The sequence below is a fragment of the Camponotus floridanus genome, unplaced genomic scaffold (assembly GCF_003227725.1).
Source record: "Camponotus floridanus strain SB8 unplaced genomic scaffold, Cflo_v7.5 scaffold13, whole genome shotgun sequence".
NCBI lineage: Eukaryota > Metazoa > Arthropoda > Insecta > Hymenoptera > Formicidae > Camponotus > Camponotus floridanus.
The window spans coordinates 476,725-502,500 of NW_020229248.1; the positions used below are offsets into that span (position 1 = coordinate 476,725).

The 25,776-nt window shown below is 30.7% G+C and overlaps 1 protein-coding gene across 1 annotated transcript in view; it reads left to right on the plus strand.

Moving 5' to 3' along the window:
- LOC105253320 (glutamate receptor ionotropic, kainate 2) overlaps positions 1-25,776 on the plus strand; it is a 145,060-nt gene that overhangs the window by 8,861 nt on the left and 110,423 nt on the right. The window contains exon 2 of the mRNA XM_025406015.1: positions 770-1,065. Within this exon, the coding sequence (XP_025261800.1) occupies positions 993-1,065 (73 nt within the window). The 5' untranslated portion in view covers positions 770-992. The remainder of the gene's footprint in view (positions 1-769; positions 1,066-25,776) is intronic.

The window sequence follows — 25,776 nt, forward strand, 5'->3', positions numbered from 1 at the left end:
TTGCGATTTTTTTGCGAAAGAGATATCATGCACAATAGGAATAGGTGATATTATTGTGCAAATTCTCTTAAAGAAAGAAAATGATCTCTTTCTTTCTTAATTTTATTAATGTATTTTTTAATTACATATTTTTATTATCATTTGAAATAAAATGCACATTCTTCATATAATGTATATAAAAAAACTTAAATTAATTTAGCGAGTTATTTTTTTAGCTACACACTGTTTAGTTATACATACACACACACATTATCTCTCTCTTCCTCCATGTCTGTGTATGTGCATGTGTGTATGTGTATGCAGATGTATGTCTATTGTATATACATTTTATATGTATGTATATACTTTTATATCTTGTAGAGAATCATGCTAACCATTTAAGCAATTAACCTTTCAGAAAGTGTAGCCTACGGCTAACCGCTCAGTTGGTCTGTTTAAATTCTGATTTTATAAAGGATTTCGTTATTTTACATTTGCGTTATTTTCTCCAGTAAATGTTAAGCAGAAGAATACATTTAATGAATAAATACGAGTAATATTTTAATATCTGTACAGGCGTGCGTAAGAGAACAAAGAATATTAGAAAAATGTTATTTATCTACGTGTATATCTGTAAATTGTGGCAGTTTGAAATTAATTAAAATCAAAATCTACCGTTTTTTTAATCTCTCTCTATTTTTGTATATATTGAATATCATCTTACATTAAATTTGCGATTTACTCGAACGCTTTCGTATTATATTGCAAGCTTCTCGTTTTTTATTTTCAGATTGTGTCCCGCACGGAAGATGATGGTCATCTAAAAATCCTCTCCGACGTGCGACGAGTCTTTGAGGATGTGCAGTTCGGTGTTAAAGTGTCGGTGAGAGCGGAGTAATCTCGCGTATATCTATGATTTCCTTTTCTTTCCTTTATTACGCTTTATCTTACGGAAAATCCGCACGAACGATGTCATAGCCGTCTAAGTGCAAACTGTCTTTACGTCGGACACGATGGCACTGTTGTTCGTCATAATCGTTGTTTCGATTACTACTGCTATGTCATTGCCGCCGGTCATTAGAATCGGTGAGTATCAATCTATATAGTTATATCTTAATTTCCAACTTACTTATCCACAAGATTCAATTACCATAATATAATAACCTTGTCATAATAATCCGCCTTTCATCTTGATTACTTAACGATTAGTTAAGTTTACTTAAGTAAATTATTAATACATTAAAAATAGTTCGCGAAACAATTTATGAAGTTTTACAATCGAAATATATGAAATTTTAGAATCGAAAAAGATTCTTTTTATTCTCGCTATACGTTTTTAAACTTCAAAAATATTTTACAAATTATATAACATGTTTTTTTTATTGTTTAAGTTTCTTCATGACTTATGATTTTGCACATCGTTAATCATAGATTACCAGTACAGAAAAAGCGAATTGTCCCTAGGCGTAGTTCGTTCTGGACTGTCAATTAGTTTGGTCATCCATGTGAAATTATCCGGTCTTTTGTTATACGCCCGCAAAAAAGATTTCCACAGCGATCTATTGTACGGTAGGATTTACGTTATATTAAATCTATGGATTTGCGCAAATACAATAGCAAATAAGCAAGCTTGCGACAATGCGAAACGAACGAGGACGTGATGCGAATTAAATATCCGAAAAAAGATGACATTTTTATCTCGGGGATCGAAAAATATTATCTTTATTAATTTCTGAGGTATAATAACTAAATTATTTAAATATTTATAACTAAATTTAAATATTTATATCTATAAATATTAAATATTTATATTTATATTTATTTATTTATTCTACTTATTTATTTGGTAACATATGACATTACATAATATTAAAGATAATAAACAAACTTTTATTATAATTATCATTTATAAATATCATTGGATTGAAGCGTCTCGCAGAATAGCATATAAGTTTTCTCGCGCATCTCAGTTTCTGCAAACTTATCATAGTAAGTCAGTCTCAGGTTTCGATCTTCTCAGTCTATAACTTTTTCCACATCATAGACCGCGAACTTGGCCGTAACTTTTCGCTGGGTGATTATGCCTCACCGCCGACAGGTAGATGCGCAGGTAGATGCGGTTCGGAATTACAGAGTACAGAACCGCTAAGTACAACGCGCGCGCCGGGATCGAATCTTCACCTGTTACTGCGCTCGCTCGACTTCATCAGTATGAGCCTCATTAGTATTCCAAAGGCGTTCGCGTGGGTGTAGGGCAGACGTGTCCGTGCGTGGGATGCCGGGCTTCGACTCCGGCACGTGTATATGTGTCACACTATTCACTCGTAAAGAGAGACACGTACACATACGTAATACGCGACGCGAGAGCGGAGGACTCGAGGGCTGCTGCCGTTGCTCGCCAGTTAAGTCTGACAGGAAAGTTTTCCGCCGATCTAATTGGTTGAATTTCTGCGGGGCAACCACCTCGAGGGAAACTTGTCCGCAATTTTCTATCGTATCGTTGTGAGAATGAAGAGAGGGCGATAAAGCGAGCAGGGACTTGTCAGACGAGGCGCGCGCGTCTTATGTGGAACAAATGGAGAACCCGAAAGAAAGTAAGATGTCCCTGGAGGGACCGGGGACCCTCTTCCCGGCATCTCGACACGCGGCGCATCTCTGAGAGATCGCGAGACCGCAAAGAAAATACGAGGGATATTATGTATTCATGCCCGCTACCATAATCTTTCTCGCATCTGGGAACGTAATTGAAATATCTATTACACGCGTCGAAAAGTTGCGCGCATAATGTGAACGTAAAAATATAAAGACTAATACGATTAGTTGAATAATTCAGCTGGCCACATGTGGTGCCAAGGAAAAAATTAATTCTTTCTTTTTATGCATACGTTAAAAAGAAAGAGAAAGAGAAAGAAAATGAAAAAATTTTGAATTAGAATGTAGCAATATATATATGTATATATAGATGTCATGTAAAATAATCTGGAAGATAGAAATTACATGATTATTTTTCAAACAATAGATTTACGGATCGTTACGTGAAGTAAAAAATCTGCTGCATCCTTCAGTAATAACAAAAAATAGAATGGTTTTCAAGATTTTTATAGATAATAGCGAAAAAAGGGAACAAATTGAAAATTTTGTTCAATCTTAAAATTCTAATTTATCTTAAAATTCTTGTAATATAAATTAATAAATAATACAAGAGTCATTTCATATGCACAAAATATTTGTATTTCATATTTATTAAATAAAGCATTATAATTAATTATGTTTATTGATAATATATACAAAAATATATTATCTCTTAGAATCTTTAAACGAAAATGTAAATATATTCTTAAAATATAATTAAATAGAAGAAAATAACGAAAAATATATCCATTATTAAGAATTATATAAACATAGATATACATATAATAGTTTTATTTGTTATTTTATTATTTTATTGTATTTTATTATTTATTGTAGACGTTACATTTTTCACATTTTCTCATAGTTAATTAAATAAAATTATTAAAAAATATATATTTACTTGTAGCCAATTAATAAACTAGAACCGGGATATTAACACATTTATGGCCAATGAGCTGTTAACAATCTGAATATGATATATGAAACGCATTCTGTACATTATAAATTGAAATTGCAGTTATTTCATATATAGCAATGCGCTCAATGTATCATTTCAAATATGGATACGGTTAGAATTTTTTTCAAAACTTGGTATGTTATTCATATATATATATATATATATATATATATATATATATATATATATAAATGTTTACATATTTTTCACAAGTTTTTTTTATTCATATTTATTTATGTATTTTTTATGTACTTATTTATTGTAACTCCGAATTATATTTAAAAAAAAACAATTTCCAAAGTATACATCATACGTTTAAAAGTGTTTTAATTTTTAGAATTTTCATGATTTTATCAACATTAACCTATTTAATTTTTTTGATACATGATTATGCAGCTTTACGCAATTATTCCGGGATAACCGCATGTCATCAATAATCTTTTTGAAAAAGACATTTGCGCGCACCATGAGAAAGACCATAAGAAAGGAAGGTTATTATACCTGTTGAAAATATAGCTTGCTGAGAAAATTATTTATTGCACGATCGATACGCATCCATTTTGCATCGCATTGAATCAAAATGCAAGTCATTTATTAATATTACATTGAAAACGTCGTCAATGGCAGACACGATCATAAATTTTATCATTTGCACATCCGTATTTCGCGCACAAATCTTTGATCGTCTATGCTCTAAGAGAATATCATCAAGCTCAGCTCTCTACGCTCAAAATCAAAACGATAAAAGGGGCATTCTAGTCGCAGTACCAACGTTATATGCAGTAAATTACGGTATACAGATGCAGGTACACAGGGCAATAGGCGATACTCATCAGCGCGTGTAACTTTTCCGCAAAGAATTTCTTTGTTTGCGATTTTATGACGCGGGATGTGAGCGCGGGAGGCGAGCGGATTAACGTAATCCCGAATGACATCGCGGAGCGGAAATGGTGAAAAAGAAAAAAGTCACGAATGGGGAAGCGCGAATACTCGATAACGATCAAGGTATCTTCAGCAAACATCACACTGAGATGGGACTGTAAATGCAGTCGCTCTCGTATTTTCCGAGAAACGGGAACGATATGATTTGCATATGCAATGCTAAATCAACTGTCGTGAAGGATTTCCGACAAGTGGTTTAGTCGTGAATAATGACATATTCCTTAATACGATGAACAATTCGCAGTTCCAATAAAAATTTATTATTCGTTGTACCTTTAGATAACACATTCTCCTTATTGAAGTTTGCTATTACATAATTTATGATCGTACGAGTCTTTAAATTTCATGACAGCAATATTCTCGCGCTATGTTTTCGTGCTTTAAGTAAACCATTTACAAGAGCGCGAGACCCTACGAAATTTCAAATACTTCTTAGAATAAGAGTTTTGCCAAATTTACGCACGAGAGACTGCAATTCTACGACCACTTTTTCTCTATTGTTACCTAAGATATGTACAAAGCGTGCACATTTCCCAAATGCGACTTCATGAATCGTCGTGAGTTACACAGCTGCAGCACGTGTTTCGCTATCCGCATAGAAATTTCCCCAGCTTTTCCCAGATACAACGTAGATTCCGATTAGAATGCCCAAATTTCCTTCAAATGTCGTACTACGATACCAATTCGAGATTCCATTTTTATTCCAATTACAGCTCTTTTCGATATAGAATTGAAATAGAAATAGATACAAAATCCGTATCTTTTTATTTGGTAGATTAGATTTTAATAAAAAGTACATTTTTATGGAATTGGATAAGAAATCTCATTTTTATAGATTTTATAGTTAGTTATTGAATTCTTTTAATAGAATAAAAAATAAAAATATATTAGTTTTTTACTACTACGCAACATATTGACTTTCTCGCATTTAAATTTCTAGATTGAATATAAACCCTGCAAAATACGGCTGTTATTTATAAGATAAAATATATTAGCATTTTTTATTTATTATCTTAAAAAATTTGATTTTATTTCTGCAAAATATTCTCAAAATATTTAACTGATTTTTTGGCTCTATTTAATTATTTCAATGTTTCAACAAAAACGGAATATCAATCAATGATAATTGGGCCGTTGTAAATTTCTTTTTGAGCAAAGCTTTAAAGATTCTAAATAAAATTTTAAATATTATTTTTAATAATAATGTTAAATGGATATTAAACAAAATTAGGAAAAAAACATGAGAGAACGCAAATGGCACTTGCTTGGATTTCTCGTTTGAAATCACGTTTTTTTTTAAATATGATGTAATCTGAATATTTTTAGATCTTCGAGGAAAACCATATTTTTTTAATGAGAAATATGATTAAAGTTTATTTAAATTTCAAAAATTGTTCTATGCGGATGAAATCGATGCTGTACGTTCGTGCACGAAAATTATCGCATGCAGCTACATCGCCGATACACTGCACTTTGAAAGTATCACAATCTCTTCAATCTCTTGCTCGACACGCTAAAAAATTTTTAAATCCTCGAAAAATATGCACACGTGGAGCATCAAACAGGCGCCTATAAGTTCGGAGCTGTAAAAAAAACTTCCGCAGGTGCAAGTATGGACGAGCTTAATAAACTTTTCGAATCTTCTTCAGAAAATAAATTGCCATCGTGCGTTGACAGCATTAAAGATTTATAGACTTTTCTGCAGCAAAGAATCATAATGCGCTCGAAAATTTGCAATCATCAAGCATGCCAACGTTCGCAAGCAAGAATTCAATTATTGCAGGAATATTTTATTATAACGTTAATAATTAAATGATAATTTTAATATAATTTTTCATTTATATATAATTTTTCAATTAGATTGCTTTCCTAGAGCTACTGCTTTTTTAAGGATATTAAAATTGTAGAAAATGTTGGTTTAATTTTTTTCCATGTATTTACATATAATAATAATAATATAATAATAATATATATTTCCCTTTATCATGCTGAAAATATAAAATTGGAATTGAAATCTGTGCCGTCGAGAATTTACAGAAATTGTGTGTCACGTCAACGTTGAAATGTGAAGAGATAATGGCGCACGTGGAAGTTATTACTTTTTCGTGAAAGCTCGCGATGATCCTGAATTTCCTTCAAGCGGAATACATTATATGGTACGCTATTACGATATTAATACTGTATAATTATACTAATTAAATTAGTACTAATTACCACAGTCGTTGCGAAGAAATATAAAAAGTGGTCCGCACGAAGAGACGTAACATATAATTTTTGCGCACAGGCTAAAGGGGATCGACGACAGTGTACCGATGAAGTCATCGGGCTTCAGGCGGGAACAGATCGATAAGGCGTCCTTATCGGCTACTAGCACCGAGTTCTTCCATTAAAGCTCGGTGAAAATTACTTGAAGCGACTCTACTAGATCCTATCGTTTGTCTAAGTAGTTTCCATAAAGAACCGGAATTCTCGCTCGCTCGTTTCGCGCGTTTCGAGGTGCTTTTTCCCTCGATTTCCCCTTTCCTCGGACATGCGCTCGTCGATAATCGAACTCGAGAGATCGACGAGGAGGCAGTCGGTGAATCTTCGCTTCTGAACTTCAACGGACGTAACTACTTCCGGCGCTAGGGCCCGTCGTCCCGACTTGCGCGTTGCCACGCTCGATTTCGCATTTACGAAAAGAATAGACGGTCAGAAAATCGCAAGGAACGCCTGAAGGATCATCAGGATCATCGGGAAAGTTTTGATCGCGTAATTTTTTTCAACGAGACCGTTTGCGTCAAGCAGTTTTTCATTCTGTCAAGTGAGTTTTTGCAATTCGCGTTTGAATTGTCGGGCTCGGGCGATCTTGTAGATCTATGTGTGTTTCAATATAGATTAAAAGAAAATAAAAGTCCTCTTCAGAAAATGCAACGGGAAATTAAAGGGAGTGGGAGGGCGGGGATAAGAGGGATAATTAGTCGCAAACATAGATCGGAAGATATTATTCATTAAGCGTGAAATGGAATAATTGGGAAGCGTAATTTATGAGCGTTAATGTGTGTATTCTGTACGATGATACATTTCCAGTTAATAAGCGTTACAAAGCGATAAGATCATACTACAACACTATTCGCTCGTTGTGAAATGCGCTTGCGTACGCGTTTCCATAGTTGAGAAGCATCGCACATATATGCACATATATATGTACAACATGCTTTTGCTCGGTCCATAATCCGAAACTGAATCAAATGGGACATTACATACGCATGAAAATTATATTAATCTCCTTTAATCCGTATCCTCGACTCGAAACTGAAATGGCGAACACTCATAATTACTATCTTATCATCTTTTTATCTAGGCTATCCGCATTTTCGTTGTTGTGAAGAACAATACGAGTTAAATGAGGGTTCGATTAAATTGTCATTCCCGCTTTAAAACCGGCCGTATTCGCGGTTTACATTTGACATTTCGCAGATTCCGTTTCCGCCTGTCATGTGTAACGAGTTTTCTAACTGTACCCTATTTTCTCGGCGAACAAGCGACCATCGCGTCGCAATTTCCCTGGAGTACAGTTAGTAGCTGCGACTCACGTGCCTCAGCGTGAAAATGCGCGACCGATAATTCCATTCGCATTTAATCCTCTTCCCTTTTACGTCACCTTTGTGCCGCGACAGCTGACAACATCAGCGACTAAAAGAAATAAATAATTAACGCGATGATTCCAACCAAGTAGTAAAGAGCAAAGCAGAAAGCGACAAAGAGATTCCGCGTTTTATCGAGGTAACAGGTTGACTCGATATATTAATCGAATACGCTTTGCATAAGGTGATAAAAATATATTTTAAACGCGATAGACGCTTTCCCTCCCTCTCTTTCTATCCCTCTATAAATATAGTAATGAAGGCGTTATACATGCATACTTTATGTATTTATGTATCACTTTGATGTATTAATAGTTGGTAGTACAAATGCATGTTGCGGCAAATATATGATGGAAAGCTCGTACCGGGTAGCTTAAAGAGAATTTCTTCGAGATGCTGCGTTTGCAGAAATATTCTTGCGAAAATCACTCCCAGACGTAGCAAGGTAACCAATTTCAAAACAGATTTCTAAGAGTAGCAGCTTTGACTCGTTCTCGTTTCTCGTTACTCTACATCGAACGGAAAGTTTTAGCTTCCCGAATGAGATTTCTAGAATGCAAAATTTAGAAATATTACATACGAAAACGCGAATTCTGCGTGCGATCTCTGGACAAACATCTATAAGTATTTATCCGTCAAAAGTAAATGAAAGAAGTGTCATAATTATTATCTCGGAATACTGTCGTAAAATTGAAAATTGTTGTGTTTTTGCTGGGTGAGATTCATTTTTCCATGAACAATCGCGAGAGATAAATTCTATTCATCTGATAAAATGGACGGGTTCGTTATCGTGCTTTATATCAAGTACTTTCGCGTACCTTTTTGTTCCCAAGATTTTTGATTTATTTTCTTTTCAGTGCAGCAATATCTCGCATTGATTTTTCCATTTGGCTCGAATGCTTGCAACAATAAGATTTTCGCGTGCAGACTGGAGAAACGAGATAACTCATCATGTGGCGAGATCGGCGGCGTGTTCTTACACATGCATGCGCCCGAAATACCTTGGTGCACATGCACCAAGGATTCCCCTTGACGACCATGACTGCATTTTCTCACGACAAGCAGAAGTAGAGCTCGTATTTGAGGCACGATCGTAAGACGCCCGCAGAATGTCTTACCGGCCGTTACGGCGTTTACGTGAAACATGCTGTAACCGAGGGTGCTCCATGCGCGTTTTATTCACATATTTATCATGACCGCGAGATGAGCTGCAATAGGGAGCTGACATGACACAGAGAACGATAAACGAAGGCGATAAGAAAGAGTGGAGAGTTTTGCGCGGTCGTTTACCGCGTATTTGTCGTTGTCTTTTACAACAATACGCTATGTGTGATCATTCTTTATGTGATACAATTGCTCCTTATGGCTTCAGAATTATTACTGTGGTTACAAACAAACTAAGAGATTTTTTCGAATAAAAATAAAATTTAAAAATGTTATTTAAAAACTTTTTTAAATATTTAAAACTTTAAAGATTTTAGAATCCAAAGAGAGAGAGAGAGAGAGAGAGAGAGAGAGAGAGAGAGAGAGAGAGAGAGAGAGAGAGAGAGAGAGAAGGAGAGAAAATATACTAAGATTTAAAAAAAAACTTATAACTACAATATAAATATATATAAGTACAGCATAAATATTAAAATATTTAAATAATTGATTATTTTTATTTTACACGTATAAGAAAAAAATTCTAATTTACACATAAGGATATTTAACATAAAATTTTATTATAAATTATTCGGGAGATTTCACACATTTTTATATTCGTTACAGAGAGATGTTTGTAAAATCTTTTTTGTAAACATACTGATAAAGCATTTTTATAAAATTATATTTTTTTAATTTAAATATTATATTTTGATACCTAAAATGCCACTATTTAATTAAGCGTCCGTGAATTTCAGATAATGGACATTTTTCAGAGGTTAAACAAATATTTCCTCGAATTTTTTTCAGCATTATGCCAGATCAAAAATTAACTGTACAGATTATAAATTCGTTTATGTAACTGTTGGAAGTTGAAATTTATAGAGCGTTTGTTATAAAAACAACAGGTAGTTTTTAAACATATTACTTTTTAAATATATTTATAAACAAATTCGCGAATAACTAAATAGAACGCGGCTATTAAAGCGTACTTGTTATCACATTGTAATTAATTTTGTTTAAATTCCTCCCGTGATCAAGACACTTTACAGAAATAATTTGTAAAAACAAATTTGTAATAATGTGTGATGTTTTATTTCTGTTTTATCAAAAAATATATATATTCCAATTACACGTTTCAATATAAAGCTTTTTCTTTGAGCTTTTTCTTTTTATTTTAATGAAATTATTTTTACTTTAAACAATTTACTATAAAAAGGCACAACAGTTTGAACGCACAAAAATATGCAATATTACATGAGAGTAAGTCACGAAACGTAATTTGATAAAAAAAAGGAGACGATTTCTCATCGAAAAGTAAATAAAAAATGTAGAATATAATTTATTTGTACAAGATTTTATTTTGTAGAGGAAATTGATTTTAAAATTTAAAAAAGTTAATACACTGTAAAAAGTTAATACACTGTATTAATATATATTTTTAAGAAATTACTTTTTTTGTGACTATATTGTAAATACAACACATTTTTTATACAGAATAAAGTTATTATATATTGTAAAAAACTTAAAAATTGGAAATAAATTAACTTTATTGCATGTATTACAATGCAAATGCCGCTTTTGAGTTAAATGACTGACAGATCGAGCACACAATACAATGTAATTAATCAACTGTAATAAGGAATTTGATGACATATATCATTTATATTGAATTATGATGTGTGCTCACGTATTTGCAGATTGCGATCAAATATCGATAATTTTTGAAATGAATGTGAGATTAAAAGGAATGCAATGATATCCGTTCGATCATCAAATAGACATTAGTAATAACAATTACTGATATCTCAAAAGAAAGAAAAAATGAGGTATAATTATAAGACATGTAGCGCGGTGCATGGAATAATAAACGTATAAAATCTAACATAAGCATAATCAATGCGTTTGAAGTATCATTTATGAACCATAGAGGAAACAAATTATTTTCTAGATGCATGCATAACTAAATAGAAAATGGCGCGATACATAATTCAAATTTCGACCTAGAATATCAATAATCGAACACCCGACAATTTTCATGCAAACAACGCGCCTTCTGGTATAGCGTGCATTTATTTGCCAGTCGTCGATAGTTTATCAAACTTTGTAGCGATACCTTGTCTTTTCTCGGTAATGCATGTACACGAAAATATATATAGTATATGCTAACATAATATGCATACACGAGCGAATGTGAGTGTGGGAGTAACGCGGAAAAGACTAAAGAATCGGATGAAAAATGCTGAATTGCAATATCGGAATGTCTACCGGATAAGTATCGGCACACTGGGCCTTGATCCATATCCTACAATGCGCTTGATTGCATCGCATTGCAACGCACCGTCGCATCGTTTATAACGAGCGATTTCGCCGATAATCAGTTGCGCGTAAATATCGCTGGCGAATAATTCACGACGATGACAGCTAAAGCGTTTTGAAGCGACAAAATTTTCGAGCATTTCAGACAAAAATGAGAGAGAGAGAGAGAGAGAGAGGCAGAGAGAGAAAGAATTTTTTTGAGAATTATTTATAAATATTATTATTTATATTTTTTTTCATTTATCTAAAATACATTTTTATTTATTTATTTATTTATTTAATATTTTCTTTTAATATTTAATATTTTTATACATTTTACTTTATTGACAATTAAAATAACTATGTGTTATTTTATTTATAGTTACAATCGAACAGTTTCTTTAATATGTTTAATTTATGAGTTGTGTATTTTAGTTTTCCTTTGATTTCAAACGCGACGAAAGTATAATATTTCGTCTCTTCTGGTTAAGAGTTGAGTCTGCTGATTTTGTACAAAGCTAGCTCGTCCTGTTGAGAGATCCCTTCTAGTCTACGATGCAAGAAAAGCATTTTTTTCTCGTTTTTGTGCTTGTAGCTGCATTCAACGAGGATGTCGACGGACGACTCTCGACGAAAAGCGTATTGTCGTATAACGCTTTGTTAATTGTGATAAAGACAAAGAAATTACAAATACAAATTACGAATAGTTTGCCAGGTGCATATTTAATTAAAATTTCAATTAATTACAATAGCAAATTGCGTATATTTTAAAATTAAACCAATAGATAAAATATTGAGGTTAATGCTAATGGGCAATAGATTCATCATTTGTAAATTAAAAATTTAATTAAATGTTATTAGTGAAAAATCATGCAGTATATTAAAAAGGACAATTATTAATTTCACAAATTAAAAGTATAAATATCATTCATTTTATGATTTATTACAAATTTATGACAAATTGAAAGTATAAATATAATTCATTTTATGATTTATTATTCTATTACAAAATTTTAATTTATTTTAATTTTTTTAATTAATACACGGAAAAGAGAAAATGTTTTGCTTTGTATAAATGTGCACAATTATCCTGAATAATGAATCTAAATATAAAGTTTAAAAACAGTCTACAGATGTTAATTATACAAGGCTGCTGCCGAGGATCTACATTTCTATAATATATTAAAGAATGAGAACTTACATTTGAAATAATGAAGCGTACCTGTGAATAGAACTTAGAAATTTCGTCTAGGTTTTTGATGTTGCTCTTTCAAATAATAGCAAAAAATAATAAAAAAGAGTAAAATACACCGTATGAAAGAAGGAATATATATTTTAAATGAATGTAAAAATCATATTTTTAGTAAAAGGCTTTCGTCGAGATCTCTCGAATTTTTCTTCGCATAAAAAGTAAGATTTCTCAACGACTTGTTTTTGTACGATTATATTCAGAAGTGTTTCCTAATATGCGGCATGCAGCATACTGCATTACATTGTATCTTGCGCCAATGCAGATACTTTGACTTCTACTTCGTAGCATTAAGGGTCACAGTGTCTAGGCCAAAATCTACGATGGCGCCAGACTTTCATTGCTCGCCTTTGAATCGTTTGTCGTGATTTAAGCTTTCTTTGCCTATCGCGATAACCGACGACAATATTTGGGCAAATGGCCCGTGCTTGACAAAGTACGGCCGGTAAAGTGCAAATTTTTCCGCTTAAAGAGAATTGCGGCACATATATTTTTTATTGCAAAAAATCGGCAAAGCAAATCGTACTTTCAAAATTAAAATGCTAAACTCTTTTTTTCTCAATATTATTTTATAGAAATAATTCATTTAAAAATATTAATAACGTTAATATTAATATGATTAAGACTATTTTAATTTTAAATAATAAAAAAATAATATTAATATTAATATGATTAATACTAGTTTCATTTTAGGTAAAGAATCGATTTCGTTTAAATTGTCATTATTTGTGCAAATACTTTTTCTGCCGTCGGCTTTTCGGCGAATATATGCCATTCAGTCACATCCTATCCGTTGGGAACTATAAATCTTATATGGCGAAATACGTTGAAAATTTTTCCGCGACTTCTGCCTCTCGACAAATCCGATAAAACTGACTTTTATGTGGAGAACATTCGTGAAATACCACGGGTCACGGACATGAACACAATATACACGCATAAAAAGTCTATTTGTATGCGTGATAAGTCTATTTCTTATTCCCATGCATGCTTACGTATAAGTAGCGAGCTTGATCGGATTGTCACGGGAACTCATTAGAACTTGAGAAATGATGAAAACGGTGGGGAGATAGAATATCGGTGCGAAAAAGGAAAAAAGTACCATGAATCCGGCCTAACTTGATAACCAGATGCGGGCGGGCGTAATCCTCCTCCTTGGAGAATCCTCTTGCCAGATTTGCAAATCCCTACGAAACGCGCTTACGGATTTGTTACAATTGTACAAATCTTCATTGGCATATTTTAAATGGAAAAAAATCGTTGAACCTTTTCCGGATTAAATAAATCGATGGAATATTAAATTTTACTCTTCTTGTAAGATTTATTTCCTCTTTTTTTCAATTTTTTTCTATAAAATATAAATTACAAAATTAAAAAAATAAATATTATAAATAATATTATAAATATAAATAATATTATAATATTATAAATATTATAAATATTACAAAAATTATAAATTGTGAAATTTATTATTTACGATTTAAAGGAAGTCATGGGGTATCTGTGACTTTTGTGAACATAAAATCTTACATAGTTTATATATTAATTTTTTGTATGCAATAGTTTCTTCAATAAATAATAAAAGATACTCACACTAAGGCAAAAATCATAAAAAGAGAACAGAAAATGTCATCGACTTCTCAAAACTATCTATTTTTCTTCGCTGTAAGTTTCTGGCTGCCTGCCTGACCCGAGTGTCCTCGACGTTACAAAGAAGAATAAAGTCGCGTAAGTCTGTAACATTTGTAGCAAGACGCGAATCGTTGCATCTCCAGCATCGCAGACTTACTCGCCAACTTATGTTTGTTAAGTTTTAAATATACATATGTTGTTATAATAAATATCAATAAATATTAAAAAAGCAAATTATATATATATATTTAATTTATTTTCCATTAAAATATATGTTATTAGATCAATTTTTGAGAGAAATCTCTATTTAATGCAAATAGGAAACAAACAATTCTGAATTAGTATATATTTTAATAAAAATAAGTGATCAACATTATTCTCTCTCTCTCTCTCTCTCTCTCTCTCTCTCTCTCTCTCTCTCTCTCTCTCTCTCGCCACATGACTTCGTTAAGTTTCATTCTAACTTTTACGTCTAACAAGATATTGATCGATAATGTTTGTTATTACAAGATGAGAATCAGACAGATGCAATTAATGTTAAGTATACAAGCCAAATATATGTACATGTGCAGAACTTTGGTGAATTAAATTGTTAAAGAGGTCGGTTATCCGTGTAAAGCACTGGTCACAATTCTGCATTGTATGCCTGAAATTCTAGTAATTATAACAGACTGTCGCATGCATCAAACTATAGTGCTCGACCGAAGAGGAAGTACTCCAGATGACCAAGTTTCGCCCCATTTTCCGAGTGGATCGTTTGTGCCCAAGAGTGCTTCATGAGAGACAGACACGAATACCAATAGATCGAGCATACGCGACTAAACGATTCCGCATCTAAAACAGACGAAAAGTAACCGAATTATATTTCAGAGTATCGACTATCGCGACTTGTCATTCCGAAGACGATTGAGAGACGAGAGATGAAATTCCAAGAGGATCGAATTTGCGATATTGGACAGCAACGTAACGACAGCAATATAAATTTACCGAAAAGTCATGACAAAATGTTACGGAAAGCGTTATTTTTCTGTTAGCTCCATTAAAACACGATGAACGGTGCTTCTATAAATATCAACTCTACCATATGCATTTCGAAGATATCATCGAAGGTTTCAATTTTTGTAGACAAATGCGAAAATATTGCGCTATTCATTTAATTTTTCTCTTGCATCCTGCGAGCATTTATACGAATAAGTATTAAATAATATTTTGATTCTGTGTAATTTTATTTATGCAAAAATATTTACATTCGACTCATATTATTCTACTGTACCATATAAATATCAACAATATAATAAGGATAAGAACACGTGCACCCGTAAATCCGGAAAGCGGAACTTTCATCAGAACAGGCAGGGTTAGCAGGCTGATATTGTCGGGCGGGGTGTGGAAGAAGTAGTCATTTCGGCGATGAGATCAGCCTGTCGAACCCTGCGCTATGTTTTATTTACCCAAGTCGCTCAAGTGCGTTCTACGCGATGGCAGTCATTTCTTCACTTCGTTTAACAAGTTGACCAACAACTTCCGTGAAGAGATTCGCTGCTGGATCTTCCTCGCCGCAAGAGGATGATAATCCAATGTTCTTTTATCCCAATGAAATGTATTTCTGCCCTCTCGTTTGTTAAAATTCGCACGATTTATATTTTGTTGCTGAAGAAATCAATCAACGAAAAATATTTAAAAATTCTTCTTGCAACTTATAAACCTAATTAATTATTTTTATCCTGTTTTAAATATTCACATTGCTGCATCTCACCTTACACATTTTCACGTTAAAAATATTATACTTTGAATGATTTCACTTTACTTTGAAATAACAGATGTGCAAATATTTATATCCTCTCGTCTCTGTTTTCATTAAAACATCTTTTTATTACATCTTTTTTTATTAGCTCGGCAGTATGATTCAATAAAAATTTCGTGCTTTTATAAAACGTGAATAAGAGCCTGAGAATTTCTGAAATACCGGTTATTAAGTTACATCTTGCACAGTGCTTTCCTTCAAGTTGATTGGCCGGATTATCGGAATATTATTCCGCTCCAAGATTTTTCCGGTATTGAGAGGTAAAACAATCGAAGAAACCGTTCGCTTTCGAGATTACTCACAGTGAACACCTGTTCCCCCATTGTCTTCTGTCTTCTGTATAATCCATAATTAGACGCTCGGCGTGCGACTATCGCTTTGAGATCCACCGTTCAGAAAGTTAAATTACGCTTTACATTTACGAAGAAACGTTTTAATTTCGACTCGGCAACCAAGTTCGATCTTCCTTTTCCTCTCTTTCGCTTTCTTACTCTCTCGTTCTCTATCTCTATCCTAAAATTCCATCGGATACTCACATTTAAATTTCCTGCGACGTGCTGCATCGAAGATTTTCTTGCTTCCTTCTTATGCGGCTGTCATTATAAAATCCTTCAATAAATCTTCGAATCTCGTTTCGAAGTCTTTCATATTAAAATAGACGCGTATTTCGTGATCATATAAGAAAGCCTTTTACATTTTTTCAAGTTTGAGTTGCAACATAAATGAAATTGTAATAAAATCGTAAAATTAAATAACAGTTATTTATTATCCGTATTATAAATATTGTTCTATTTATTGTAGATATTAAAATTGAAATATATATAATTTTAACTTGTAAATTTATTAAACAAAGATCTGCTACATATTTGTATATACGACAAATTCGTTCTTTTTAAAATTTAGTCAATTGCTCGTCAATTTTAAGAATCTCAGAGTACTTTCTTTGATAAAATGTGTAAACAATTTCTATTTGTATTCCTACAACTAATTAACTCGGTTGCCTCTCGGACTCTTCACCTGAGTTGGCATTTCGTGCTTCTCGGTCATTTTCTTCTATACCTGCAGAATCGGTTAAATAGAGAGAAACTCTGATAGTCGTGAACAGCACATTCGCGTTATCTCAGCGTCGATTCGGCTTTGTTATACGGACGATATCATTTATCTGTATGCCGAATCATATATATCAACATTTACAATGGTAGATTAAAAGTTTATTTACACTCATAATTTTAAAACTCCAAGTAATAAGATTTATCTTCTTCGCGCAAAATAATTATAAAAATATATTTAAGAAAATATATGCTTAAAGAAACACAGAATTGGAAGATACTAGATATTGTTTATTATTCTGTATTACATATTATTGTTTGTAAATATTAAATTAAAAAGGAAACATTAGATTAAATCCCTCCTAAATACTTTTTACTTTATTTATCAGAAAAAGATTTGCTTTCCTCAAGAAAATAATAGATGGGACAGCTTTAATGGAAAACGATGCTAAGGACTGATTTTTCCTTCATGAGTTAATATTTCCATGCCAATGCTTGCTATTGCTCCTATTTGTCTCGCGGTTCGCAATTTTTTTGCCGGAGTTCATATCGTAACTTATCGTAGTTGCATTCCGATACTTTTTAATTACAAACGTCGTCGCCAGTTAAGCACCCGAAATTGATGTAGCGGTAGTTTTAGGTGCAAAGTAAAGTACTGAGGCAATAATGAAAGTGCGAAACTGCGACAATCGATTTATTGCGTCTTGCATCTCCACCGCTATAATTAATTAGTTCCGGTCGATTGGTAGCTTTCCAAGTGAGACTAAGAACGCTAATTTATTACCTCGTGCTTTGAATTCGCACATTCGTTGATGAGCTTGCAGGTAATCGATTAATCACTATTAAAATAAAATAAGTGCAGAATGCTTTTTTATGCGGCTAAATCACCAGAAAAAATATGCAATTAATTACAATATGTGTATTTTATTTTTTAAAAAAATTATTAAAATTATTATTGCATACAATATACTTTTACATTTTGATAAATAATTCCATAAAATAATTGTTTCAATTAATACGATACAGTATCGGTATATGCTGCGAATGCTGACAATGTCACTAAAAAGATCGCGGAAATTATTTTATTTAAAATCGAGCTGATGATTTTTATTATAATCTGCAACTTTATCTGCGAGGCGGATATTGAAAACTTGATTTTGATATGTGATATTAATAATGATACTCGATAGCATAATTCATGAATAAGTAGAACTGAAAAACTTACTCTACACGGAATTTATTTACCACAAATCAATTGACAAATACATATATTTATGTTAAATAAAATTATGTATAATAAAATGCGTGGCAAATAAATTCTATTACAAGCATTCGTTAAAAATCCTTTTGCTTTTTCATATTTCAGCGTCATCATGCAGTTACGTATATATACGTAATAATATTAGACGCAATTATTAATTAACAGCGTGTTACGTCTGTTTAATAAATCATAAATGTTACATTTTGATGTAAATGAATAAATAATAATGTGAAAAATATCTTGTTTTTCTTAAATCATGGTTAGAAACACAATAAATTAATTATACTTTCAAATTGCAATAACAAGATATTCAATTTAATAATAAAAATGATTTTACAATTTAATTTGCAATATTTTTAATTGTAAAATTAAATTTTCAAAAAATACTATGTGATATTTGTTTTAAATAAATAAAAGAGATAGATAAAATAAACGCGTATAACAATCGTTTTTAATTAAATATTTTTGATAACGACTTACTAATTTTTTAATGGAACGTATTGTAATATTTTTGATAAAAATATACTAATCTTTTAATGGAACGTATTGTATTTCTCATTGCAATATGCTTTGTAACAAGTACTGGCATAAAAAGTATGAAATTAAAGGCATACGCAAATATTTACAAGATATTTTTATATTCGTTAATAATGCATTTTACATTCAAATTAAAAAAGATGTACAGTCTTGATAAAAACACATATATAGGAAAATAGATTTTTAATAATATTCTATTATTAAACAATATATCTATTATTTAATATGTTTTTATTAAAGAAAGCGCGATTTAATAAGGATTTATGGATAATATTTCGTAACGATTTTTAATCAGAGATTGAAAGCAATACTCAATTACTTCTTTAATTACACTTTCAGTCGAAGACCAAAGATAATGCGTGATTGATTCTCTTAATTATCCTTTAAAACGGGAATGAGAATAATTCGCTATTATTTCCGATCATAAATGCTATCTTACGTCACTATATCCTTAAGGTAGAATGAACATTTTCCTTTTTTTTAGTTATAATCAGAAACGACGATGGAGGTACGGGTAGTTCAATCAGAAGCTTTATTCTTACAAATCGCCTTCGAGGCACAGAGTCCCTTCACGTTCGATTGGCAACCGAATTCCCGCGGGTACCAACGATTTCCCCTCGTTTTCGACCACCGTCAGATTCGGGTCGGCGTTCCTTTTCTTTTCTTTCTTTTTTTTTATTTTCCATCCCCCTTTTCTCTCTAATGCGGTTCTTCTAGTCGCGATATGGTGCCGGCCTGGCGGCATCTCGCGACGCCGTAAAACCTTGAACTTCCTTGTCGTCATCGGAGAGACGTCGACGACGAGAAAACAACTCGAGATACATGAAGTAATGTTGAAGTATGTATATGAAAAATTCCGCTCCGTTTATTGCGTCGTCGCGAACAACAATAATATGCGTATAGAAACTGCTACATTTCCTGTTTTCGCATTTTGAAGATTATCAAATAAATTTATATAGATATATAAACATTAATTAAAAAGACTTCGTATTATATTTCGAAATATAAATTTTTTGAAAAATCAAGAATTTAGATTGTGCATTACTTTTTTTAAATGACTGAAGATATAATACAATAGATTTCTTTTATAACAACTTTTAAAACATCCAATACATCAGCAGTAAAGTTAAAAATTAAAAGTTACTCTTAAAATTCATTTAGATTTCAACTTCAAAATTTAAAAAAAAACGATTTTTATATTAATAATATATATATTAATAATATATAATATATTAATAATATATTATATATTATATATTATATAATAATTATAAAAATATAATAATAATAAATTATATATTATATATTATATAATAATAATAATAATAATAATATATTAATAATAATATTAATAATATATTAATAATAATATGTTTATATTAATAAACATTTTAAGGATTAGGAGTACATTTGAGATTTCTATGATATAGAAAAATTGTTAATATTTTTATATCAAATTTTCAGATTGATGCTCCTGTATTGTTTTAGAACATACAGATAACAACTGAAAATTTCAACTAGTAAAGAGAAACGCGAGCAAACAAAGATTCGTTGAATATTTCAAGGCACGTGTATTGCGTAACATGAATATATACGTACGATTGTGCAAAAAATAAAAATAAAATATTTCACTAATGTTGCAATCTTTTATATCGCTTGCATTAAATTTTAATACCGGAATATCGCGTTAAACATAGCATGTCAATTCACAAGTAAATAAAATTAATATTAAAATTTAACTTTTTTTGAACTCATGCATTATTTATCATATATCATTTCTAGAGTGTGCGGTGAATTATAAAACAGGATAAATATGGTATAGAAAAATATTAAATTTAAAATTTAAAAATAATGCAATAAAATTATATTGCATACAATTCTTAGAGATTTTAAGTATTTTGTATTTTATATTTAATGTAATTTCTATTTGTAGAATTAAAATTTTATTGATCTAAATCACTTTCTTCTTTTTCTTCTTCTTTATATAATGTTTGCATTTACAACAAAATTGCAGACAATAAGAACTACACGCGATGTATTTTTCTGTATCAAGAATTATATTTCAAACGCGCCTGCTATTGGCAAACTTTTCAATTCAACGAATGCATGATATCGACAGTACACGATGAGCTGTTATGCTATATTTTTCTTTCTTGTTAGTATTAGTGGCTCGTAATGCAAAATTGACATTAAAGTGACAGATCGTTACCTGCGTCATGTTACCTCTGATCTGAATCTAGAAGACTTTCGGAGCACTTTGTTTCTATCTAGATAAAGAAAATCGAAATATGCATATTATATCAAGAATTATAAATAACACGAATGTTTTATATAAAAAAATCTAATTTTTTTAAATCTAATTTTTTTAAATATTAATATTCTTTGTATGTATGAAAATATAATATAATTTAATTAAAATTAATTTTCATAAACTTAGTTAAAAGAAACAATTTAAATTTTCTCATAGTTGTTTTCCCGTATCTATTTTTAATTGCTTTACAGTAAAATGACTAAATAGTACAAAAATCCCATTTTAGACATTCAAATTTATTCATCTAGAAATTGTTCAGCATTTATGATATTTTTCGCTCTTCAATAATTCAGATTGCAGTACTTTGACTGAAAAATTTTATGAAATATAAATATGTTTATTAAAAATTAAAAGGCAATTTTTTTAGTGACAGTAAATATTCAAGTATTGCTAATTCCACTTTTACATTTGTAGATTATACCTCGACTTGCTTATTCAAATTTTACTTCTGATATAGTTTTTAATAGATATGTAATATATACATAATTGATGGAGAACTTTTGTCATGTAATTCTTCTTCGTGTTTTAAGAAAAATAGTCGCCTCTGTTAATGAAGATGTTGAATATATATATATACCTCTGTTGAATTCCGAGTTTCATTCTCTTGCTCTTGTATTCTAATTACTCGAATTACGTAATTGAGCGATGTTAATTAAAGCATGCAGTCTTAGACGTAATAGTAAGATGCAAGTTCTACAAAATAATTTCTTACGAAAATAATTAGAAATTAAATAATAAAGAAAGACTTAAAAATGTATGTATGTAAAATCCTTGCATTTTTGCTATTTGTTGAATCTTTTCTCTATTACATTTTGTCTTTATTTATTTATGCGATTAATTTGTACAAATATATAAAATTAACATATAAAACTCTATAAAACAAATCTTTTTTATCCTTATTTTGAACAGACATTCACACATTTTAAACATGCATTTATATGCATAATAAAATTTTCTCCATTTGCAAAAGCAAGTAAAAAATTTAAGATACGTTATATCAAATGTGTGTTAAGTATATATATATATATATATATATATATATATATATATATACACATACTTTCATCGTAAAAATAAAAGCTAAGTAAAAGTTAAATTATAAAATTAAATTCTTCTCTAAAGTGCGGACGCTTTAATAGTTTTGCTTGAAATCGACCGTCTAGTGGAAAATAAAGTGTTTGAAGGAGAAAAGAATGAACTGGAAAAACCACCTCAGGTAATCTCAGACTCAATAAAAGGTTCTTCTGAGTTGGCAGTAACACCTTTTAGGAAGCAAAGTAAGAAGAAGGATCGTGTTTGTCACGCCAAACACATTTTTCTGCTTCGTCATCTTTTATTTTCTGTCTCAATAAGAAAAAAACTTTATGTTATCATCATATAAATTTAATCTTGATATTATATATATCATGAGTTGTACATATCATATTTCGCAATACTTGACTCACGATATTCTCTATTATGCTTAAGGAAGCAGTTGTGAAATCGATAAAACAGATATGACAAAACAACCTATCCATAGATTTCTTTCTTTCAATATTTTATTAATATATTCAAATACTTTTTCCCCTTTTCTCCTCATGATTTTGAGCGATCTTTTTTATTGAATAAACTCTTGAAACCTATGAATTTTAATGATGATTTAACAACTTTTAAAATAATCAAGTTAATTATTTTGGGGATTTTGATCCTTTTCATTTTTTGAAATTATGATGATGAAATTATAATTTATTTAAATTAAACAACAAAACTATAGTTTATATTTTTTCAAAATAAATTTTAAAAAGAGATAATTAGAAAGACAGTGGTTTATAAAGAAATATGTAAAAGTAAAAAAAATATGATTTTAGATGGTTTTTCAAAGTTCCTCTTATATGTTCAATATATTATTAAAACACTTAGATATGCTCCAAAAACTATTTATCTTAAAATATTCAAGAAATTATCTATTTTTCTTTTAAAATATAAAAAAAATTAATATTTTAATCATTTTCAACAAATTATATCTGCTCCTTTAAACTTTGATAAAATAAATAGAATATATGCATGTATTTGTTGTACATTTGTTGTATTTGTATGTACACAATCTACAATTTGATCTCATTAAATAATAATGTTTCGTATATATAATGTTATATCAATGTGAAATTAATAATCACGCGTATTTTATTATAATTATTGTCGAAATCACTTCGTAATTTAGATTATATACTATAAGATAAAAAATTGTTTGAATGTGTGTGTGTTGTCCTTAAGAAATATTTCAATTATAAGGAATATCTCAATTATAATTGCAAATACAATCTGTTTGCATTTACGTCATTTCCATTACTCGACATAAATATTCACTCCTATTGTACAACCTCTGTTGTATAGATATATTTCGTTTTATTCACATACATACATGCATAGATCTCTTGGCTTAAATCGTCGACGGAGTTTCATATTCGAACGATAATTTCTTAGACGCTCTAAAGTCAGTCACCGTAAAACGATTCCACTAGAAATTGGACGAATAAGAAAAGAACGATAATTTCCATCATCCTGTTGAAACTCAATCTGCTTTTTTTTTTATTTTTATTCCGCGCTAACGTCGTGCGAAAAGTTTTGTACTTAAAAATCAAGATCGGCCGCGAAATCTCTGAGTCTTTGCGATCAGTCTTCGTGGGAAAGAAGGGAGTGCATTCTTCTTTACCAGCTTAAGGATAAAAGAATCTCAATCCCCGGATACGTAATCGTCAGCAGAGATAGTGAGGTCCGTAGATCCTATTTAAGAGCCTACTCCTTCCTTCTCAGTCGGCACCTATTATAAATCCACCAGACCCGACCAGTGGAGTAAAGTCATTCTTATCATCCAAACTTTTCCTGATCTTCAAAGATTTGCATATTTGTGAATAAAATATAATGCAAAATTATCTTTAATGTGTGTTTTATATCAAAATATATTTTTTATAAAATATTTTTTAAATATTTTTTGATATTTTTAATATTTTTAATATTTTTATGTAATAATAATGTATAAAAAATGTTTAATTTATTTTTGATATTTTTATGTAATGCAAACAATAATTTAGATATTCTAATAATTTAATTTATCTTGAAAAATATATATTTTATCTTGAAAAAATACATACATAATATAACAATTATATTAATTTAGAGAGAGATATTATTTATGCTTAAATAATAATGATAAAAATGAGAAACTTTTATTTTTTAATCTAATAATTTTTGTTTCAATTAAAATGAAATAAGATGTATATATAATATATGTAAAATTTAAATTAATTTAAATAAATAGTTTAAACCAAATATCTCTCTTGGAAAAATTTCTCACGATTTCCTTAAAATTATACAAGTCTTATTATACGCTTGTGAGTCATTTTATACTTTCAAAGCCTGAAAGAAAGAATTTTCTTTAACCACACGTAATCGTTGGCGGAGATAGAACCGAGCGCACCTTCGAAGCTGCATTTTAGTCCATCGAGTGTCATATGGGTATTCGGATTCTGGCCATTTAATAGCAGATAGCAGCTGAAGCCATTTAGATAAAACTGAAATTATATTAAATTTACATTCTTGCTATTAACCCCTCTAAAGTACTCCATAGGTTATAGGGTCACGTTCGAAGAAGAGATTAATGAATCAATAGCTTAGTAGCTCGAATGAGATTATCGATGGCATAAACACGTTTGGATCGCACTTCCGCTTTTGATTCAATAATGTAGAATTACATTGTAATGAATAACAACAAAAAAGATAATCATGATTCCAAATTACCGTCCAAACAATATATAATCCGCTTAAAAGATAATTATATCCCATATGTAGTGATTAAAAGATATACATATGTGTATATGTGTGTAAATATAAACCTGTGTAGTAAATATTTTAATCATAAATTAACAAAGCTTTTTTATTATAAATCATTTATATAGCTATTAGTAAATATGTAAACTTTATCATGAAATTATTGTTATCTTCAAACTAAATGCGACAAATCAAGTATAACTATATAAGAATCTTATGTGCACTCGTCGAATTATAAGGAAATAAATTTATGACGATAATCCACTTTCAATTCTCTAGTTTTACAGCAGAATGATGAAATATCCTCCAAGAAGCGACTACATTCCGAGTGGATTTATAATGGCCGAATAACAGGGAAAGCAGACACTCGGAAAGACTTCAGGAAGTTTGTTCTCATCGAACGTTTTCTCTCTCACGGCGTAGTCTCAAAATAAATATCCGTCGAAAGTGAATTTCGATGTTACTTGAAAAAATTTTCGAGAATAAAGCATTTCGAGATATTGCAGATATCTCTTAATCGATATTCGGCGCATGCGATATTACGCGACGCAG